The sequence below is a fragment of the Hipposideros armiger genome, unplaced genomic scaffold (genome assembly GCF_001890085.2).
Source record: "Hipposideros armiger isolate ML-2016 unplaced genomic scaffold, ASM189008v1 scaffold_585, whole genome shotgun sequence".
NCBI lineage: Eukaryota > Metazoa > Chordata > Mammalia > Chiroptera > Hipposideridae > Hipposideros > Hipposideros armiger.
In genome coordinates this window covers 1,100,773-1,106,772 of record NW_017731935.1, presented here as the reverse complement: position 1 = coordinate 1,106,772, position 6,000 = coordinate 1,100,773, and the positions used below count along the sequence as shown (strand labels likewise).

The 6,000-nt window shown below is 60.4% G+C and overlaps 1 protein-coding gene across 1 annotated transcript in view; it reads right to left on the bottom strand.

Moving 5' to 3' along the window:
- Nucleotides 1-6,000, bottom strand: part of SLC9A3 (solute carrier family 9 member A3) — a 28,717-nt gene that overhangs the window by 7,259 nt on the left and 15,458 nt on the right. Inside the window, exons 2-6 of the mRNA XM_019624353.1 lie at nucleotides 5,671-5,973; nucleotides 3,395-3,555; nucleotides 1,656-1,734; nucleotides 810-987; nucleotides 1-213 (exon numbers count right to left, since the gene is read on the bottom strand). Coding sequence (XP_019479898.1) covers nucleotides 1-213; nucleotides 810-987; nucleotides 1,656-1,734; nucleotides 3,395-3,555; nucleotides 5,671-5,973 — 934 coding nt within the window. The remainder of the gene's footprint in view (nucleotides 214-809; nucleotides 988-1,655; nucleotides 1,735-3,394; nucleotides 3,556-5,670; nucleotides 5,974-6,000) is intronic.

The window sequence follows — 6,000 nt, the reverse complement described above, 5'->3', positions numbered from 1 at the left end:
CGGTACACGGAGATGAAGACCAGCGTGAGGAGCACGAAGGCCGTGTTCCACTTCCAGATCTGGGGGTGCACGGCCGAGATGCCCAGGAACATGAAGATGATAGTCTCGGCCCCGCTCGCCAGCATCTTCATGGTGTAGCGCACGGTGGTGGAGGACTGCTCCGAGATGTTGGCCTTCACGTACTTCTGACAGCAGATGCCGCAGAAGGTGATGCTGGGGACCGACCAGCACGTGTGAGGCCGCGGGCCCATCCACGCACCCTGGACCCTGCGGGGCCCTGCTCTGCTCTGGAGGCCCGGCATCAGCCGTGCCTGGCAAAGCCGGGGCCTCTGCCCTGGACAGATGTCCACCTTCTACGTGAGCTCGGGGCTCCTCCTTGGGGCTTGGTGCCCTGAGCTGGGCCTATACCTCACATCACTGCCATCTGCTCGTGAGCCTCAAAGCAGAGCAGGCTGCCTGTTTCTGTCCCAGCCAGACAGGTGGGGCGCTCTGAGGGGGTGCAGTGCAGACACCCGGGAAGGAGGGGGTGTCCCAGCCCCTGGCTCAGAGTGGCCTGCAGCTTGGACAATTGTGTGAGGACGCCAACTCCTTATTTCAAAAGCTAAATAAATAAAATTCTTCGCCCCCACAGTGACTTTCCACTCAGCCTGGGAAGTGGGCCAGGCCCACAGGCACCAGAGGAGGGGCTGTGAAAGGTGGCGCCTCCGCAGGGGGTGGGGGGGCAGGACACTGCTCCCACCTCCCCTCACCTGGCCTCACTCAGCAGGCCCCAGACTTCCAGGTGTGCAGCGGGCTCTGGGAGGACTTACGCCAGGATGGCCGACAGGGACAGCATCTCGGAAGTGAGGTAGGACAGGTAGGAGATGACGAACACGAAGCCGGGTTCGATGATGCGCACGTGTTTGGTGAAGCGGGTCACCAGGGAGAGCAGGAACGCGAACACGACCCCCACCAGCGTGCCCCCCAGGCTCACCACGAAGAAGGACACTGCAAGGGCAAGGAAGCGACGCTGGGCTGCCTGAATGGCCTTTTGTGGCTGCGGCACGCCCTGGCCCTGCAGTGTGGGCCGGCCGATCGGGCTGGCCTTCTTGCCGGGCCATTCCTCGTGGCGGTTGCCTGGTAACCCCCCCACAGAGGCGCCAACAGCTCAGCAGACAAGAGGCCCCTTCTCTGGAACAGAGGCCGGGTCTAGCTCCAGCCTCCAGGTGGAAAGCTGGGGCGAGGACGGCCTGTGGCTCACCGGAGGCCCAGCCCCACCTCATCCTGGAGAGAGCACCGTGACAAGTGGCCCTCAGGCATGGGCTGGCAGCAAGGACGGGAATCCGGGGTGCCCAGGGACAGCCATGCTCTCACTGTCCCTGCCTCAGGGCACCAGGATGCAAACCCAATACCCTCTGGGTTGAATGGGGCAATGGCCCTCACTTCCCAGGTGGCTGGGACCTGGCAAAATTGTGTCTGAGAAACACTCCGGGGCCAGTAAAGACTGCCACTGAGACTGTGAAGTGGAAACACACTTATCAGCACAGGCCAAAGGTCCCAGGCCTGGTGCCAAAGGCTCTGCAGCTCACAGAGACGCTGCCCCGAGGTGGCCCACATTCTAGAGAAGGGCTGTGACCCCAGAATCCCCCGGACGCATGGACCCGCCAACCACACACCTATGCCTTTCACGCAGTCCACGCCAGTCACCTTGTCACCACCCAGCGTCACGAAAGATTCAAACACGGTGTACAGGACCTGGGAACAGAGAGGCAAACCAGACATGAGGTCAGCCCTCGGTCAGCACTGACCCCTCCCTGTCTTGGGCTCTGCCTTGAGCCCGAGGCCGCCATCTACTATGGAACCTGAAAAGCACTGCTTGGAAAAGCGTCACGGTGCAGGAAGGGTCAACAGGAAGAAGGCCAAAGGTGAGCCAGCAGGGGCTCCGGGAGGCAAAAACGAGAACCTGCAGGAGCAAACCTGCCCTTCCAACCCTCAGCAAAGCAGGGGCACAGTGGCCCCCTGCGTTCAATTCTCAATTTCATTTTCCAAGACAAACCTGGAGTTTCATCTTCAGTGACTTTGCTGTTATGCTGCTCCCTGATGTGGGATCACACCCCTGCTATCTTTGCATGTTGATATTTAAACCTCATCCCACAAGACAAGAGAAACACCCAGAAACTGTATCCTAGGCCGCAGTTGTGGAGACAGCTGTTTCCTGAGCCTGAGCTCTGAGTGGTGCACCAGGCTCCCCATCATGGAGGCCGAGGGGCTGCCCTGGGCGGCTGCAGGCCCCAGGAAAACGCTTCTCTGTGCTCCCAAGTCTGCGCCCTCCAGGACCCCCGGGGGTAGGTGTGTAAGGTTGTATTTACAAAAGGGGACACACAGGTGTTGTGCACAGGGGCAGCACACATGACGGTCACTGGGAACCAGACTACTGCTGACCCGGCTTCTTCATGAAAATCCAGGTGGGAGGGAAGATGGGGCCTCGTGTAGGAAACATGCTGAGAACCCGCTGGCTATGGGGACGCGAAAGCTGCAGTCCCGAGTACCCCAGCCTCAAGAGAGCCGTGTGCTGCCTTTCTGAGTAAGTCTCAAATTCCCCTGAGAATATGTCCCCTGCTCTGTAAGAAATCTGGTGCAATAGACCCTGCGGGTTTTCACTCTCCTATACCCTGAAGGAACCTGAGAAGCAGTAATTTCTCAGAGGAGCTGCAGGTACTTTTAGAGCAAGGGGGGAGCTGCAGGTCCCACTGTGTCTGCATGGGGGGTGTGGCCCGGCCAGAGCTGGCTCAGAGATGTGCCGTCCACTAATCATTCACTTTCCCCAGGTCATGGCCAAATTTGGGGATGGGTTTCAAAAACTTCATGATGGCCAAGACGCTGAGACAGTTCCTCACAGTTCCCAAATCATCTATTCACCTCCTGTCCTAAGGAAGAACCCTCCACCCCTGCCCACCGCCAGGCCACCTCCTCAAGGGAAAGTGCCTTCATGGGCACACCACCGGCACCAGCTGACCCCCTCCTGAATTCTGGTGAGATTTTGTTAGTTTATTTATTAATTCTCTTTAGAAAATCAGGAATGGGGGCCACCAACTGCGGACTCTGGGAACCGTGACTGTGGGAGTTCAACATTTGGACTGTGAACTGTGAAGGAACAAGGTGGGGGGTCTAAGAATTGTGGAAGAATGAAATCGGATTAAAACGAGCAGTCATTCTGAGTTAGGAGGAAGTGGGGGCAGAGGCCACCCCTGTGAAAGGAGCTGCCTGGGGGACATGGGTGAACCATGAGGCCTGCAGGACGTGGGCTCTGAGCAGCCTGGCCGGCCCTCCCATGCCCCTGGCACCCCGGGACACCGGCCATGCCGCTCAGTGATGGTGCTCCAACGCTCGGTGCCATCCCGCCCGCCCCACTCACCACGGTGACCGCATCATTCAGCAGAGACTCCCCAAAGACGATGATGAACAAGACCTCATTGACATGGACCTCTTCAAACACCGCCAGGACAGCCACTGGGTCCACCGCAGCGATCAGGCTGCCAAACAGGAGGAAGTCCAGCAGCCCAACGTTCAGGTCTCCTGGGAGCAAGACGGGTGTCAGGGCGTTCACGGACCAGGCGTGCGGCTCCCACTGGCCCATCCCTGCTGCCCCTCGCGCCCCCCCACTCCTACTGCTCCCCCACATGGGCCACCACCAGGACGGGGGAGGGTGGGGCTACAGGGGGTGGAGGTTGGGGCTCTGCCTTAGGCTGCGGGCCTGGTGACCGCTGTGCTGGGACCGCCAGGGTGGGGACTCAGATTGTCTTAGGGCTCAGGCTGGCTGGTGTGAGGACCTGCGTCACTGCTGGCTTTCCTCCCCTGGCTCCCACAGCTCTTCAAGAAAGGTGGGGAGCCCCAGCCATCCACAGGAGATGGCGGCCCCGGATTTTCTCTGTTGTCATCCCTCGGGCCTGGCTGACCCCTCCTGGCCGACCCACCTGGGAGCCCACTACAAGCGGGTGAGGGGTTCACAGGGTGCCTGGCTATCACATGTGACATCAGACCCCAGCCCTGGGGGGTTGGCAGCCTAAGTCAGTGTGAATACAGATGCAAGGAAGGTGGCAGGGAACTTGACTGATAGGGTGAGAAAAGGTGATGTCTCAGCCAGGACTTGGGCAACCAGGACCAGCCTGAAGGGAGGTGACAGGGAGGACCCTGGGGGCCATGACTGCTCTTGGGAAACCCTGAGGGACCCCAACAGGAGTGGCTGCAGGGTCGAGAGCGGGGTGAAGAGGAGAGAAAGATGGATGACAGGCTTGGGGGTGCTACCAGGGGAGCAGTGGTTCTGGGGGGAGGAGCCGTCCCTGGCTGCTTGCTTGCTCGTGGGTGGGGACACGGTGCTGAGACCCACGTTCAGCCTCTGTAAACCTCGCAGGTTGATCTCAGGTCCCAGATCACCAGCAGGCCATGTGCAAACACCGGTTTCCAGCCATGGGCCCGCCTCGCGGCTCCACTGGGGCAGCACGCCTGCTCCTAGCCGGGTTGGTCAGGGGAACTTGGCTGGGGCCTTTCTGCTGCCTTGTTGGTGTCGACGCCTCTCCCTTCCCCGAGTGGACCCCAGGGGCCCAGGAGCCAGTCAGGCCTTGAGGGCGGGTGACCTGAGTCCACATGGGCTGGACGCTGCTCCAAGTTGCTGGTCAAGGCGTCCGCAGGAGCCCAGCTCTCTCTCAGGGTCCAGCCCCCAGGGTCCCCTGGGAGAAGGTGGTCTGTGCAGGGCAGTCTGCTGTGAGTTCCCAAAACCCCACAGCCTGTACCCGAGTCACAGAGCTCTGAGGAAGTGACAGGTGTTAGAAGAACCAGCTTCCAGTGAGTTTTAAATGCCTCTTTGGAATGGGTCATAGGTTTTGCCTTTCCACCCAGACGCTGTCAGTGGGCAGATGTGACAGTAAGGTCCTTCCTGAGTGCAAGCCTCACTCTTGCCATCCAGGCCGGTCAGTCCTTAAACGCCTCCCTGAATATCAGCCCCTCACTGTGGAGTACCCTGAGTGACACTGTGGTACATTCCAGAAGCTAGCACTCCGAGCAGAATGTGTCCTGAGGCTGGGAGCAGCCTGCCCTCCTTCCTGGCGGGAGAGTCCACCACCCACTGGCCCTGCCAGGATGGTTCTGTGAGCCGGCCTGTGGGCTCAGGCCACCACGCCGCATGTTCCAGCCCTTCTCTCTACCTCAGGCAGAAGACCTGCAGCCTTCCCAGCTGCAGGGGCCTCTCCGACTGCCCAGAGCTTCTGCACGGCCTGTCCCTGGGCTGGCCTACCTGGACGGCCACTCAGGATGCCCACTGCCAGGTCTACCTGTGGCCCAGCCCAAGCTGACCCTTCCTTGCAGGGCTAGATTGGGCTTGAGTCGCTGGTCTACACAGGTAGACCCAGCCCTCCCAGCTCCATTTATCCAGGAACAAGACAGACTCGGCCCCTGGGCACTGCTCTGGGCCAATACCCAGCTTCACCAGCTATGTCCCAGGTGCCACTCACAGGTGTCACTGCTCCAAACCCTGAGACTGTCCCCTGGGCCCAGCAGCCAGAGGTGGCCATGTAACCTTAGGTGTGTCCTGACTTTCTAAAGGCATTGCCAATAAATGCAACTAGCCACACCTGCAGAGCCCGCCCTGATGTCACCGCCCTAGAGCCCGCCTGGTAGACAGCAGCACTTGCTCACCCATCAGGCCGCTGAGGTAGACGCCATAGAGGGACAGGCCTGTGGTGGCCGCGTTCCACACGGTGCCAATGACGGCGTACAGAAGGATGGTGCCCAGGTTGCCGAAGAATAGCCGGTTGGGCATGAAATAGCCGGCGTCCAGGACGATGGGCGGCAGCAGATAGAAGAAGAAGACGGTGGGCGTGAGCGTGAAGGAGGCGGTGTGGTTGGCTGCCCACACAATGCCGCCCAGCACCAGGCCCAGCACGATTAGCAGTGCGCTCTCGGGGACGACGCTGGTGACCTTGTGGGACAGGTGGAAGCCTGTGGGAGAAAGGGGCATTAGGGGGC